Raw genomic sequence first — 226 nt, forward strand, 5'->3', positions numbered from 1 at the left:
TCAAAGACTGTTTTATTTTAATGCTCATTTAAAAGAAACTATTTCGCTATTATCAATTTAGGATGTCCACAAGAACTGTATGGTAAAGATTGTATAAATAAATGCCATTGTTCTCGAGGGGAATCATGTGACCAAATTTCTGGAATCTGTAAAAATGGCTGCGAAGACGGATGGCGTGGAGAGAAGTGTGACAATCAAACATATGGTGAGTACATATTTGTTCAGG

The 226-nt window shown here is 35.4% G+C and overlaps 1 protein-coding gene across 1 annotated transcript in view; it reads left to right on the plus strand.

Moving 5' to 3' along the window:
• The window catches only part of LOC106883354 (fucolectin-5), a 7264-nt gene that overhangs the window by 437 nt on the left and 6601 nt on the right, over nt 1-226 (plus strand). The window contains exon 2 of the mRNA XM_052978070.1: nt 62-205. Within this exon, the coding sequence (XP_052834030.1) occupies nt 62-205 (144 nt within the window). The remainder of the gene's footprint in view (nt 1-61; nt 206-226) is intronic.

This window comes from Octopus bimaculoides, chromosome 30 (genome assembly GCF_001194135.2).
Source record: "Octopus bimaculoides isolate UCB-OBI-ISO-001 chromosome 30, ASM119413v2, whole genome shotgun sequence".
NCBI classification, from domain to species: Eukaryota; Metazoa; Mollusca; class Cephalopoda; order Octopoda; family Octopodidae; genus Octopus; species Octopus bimaculoides.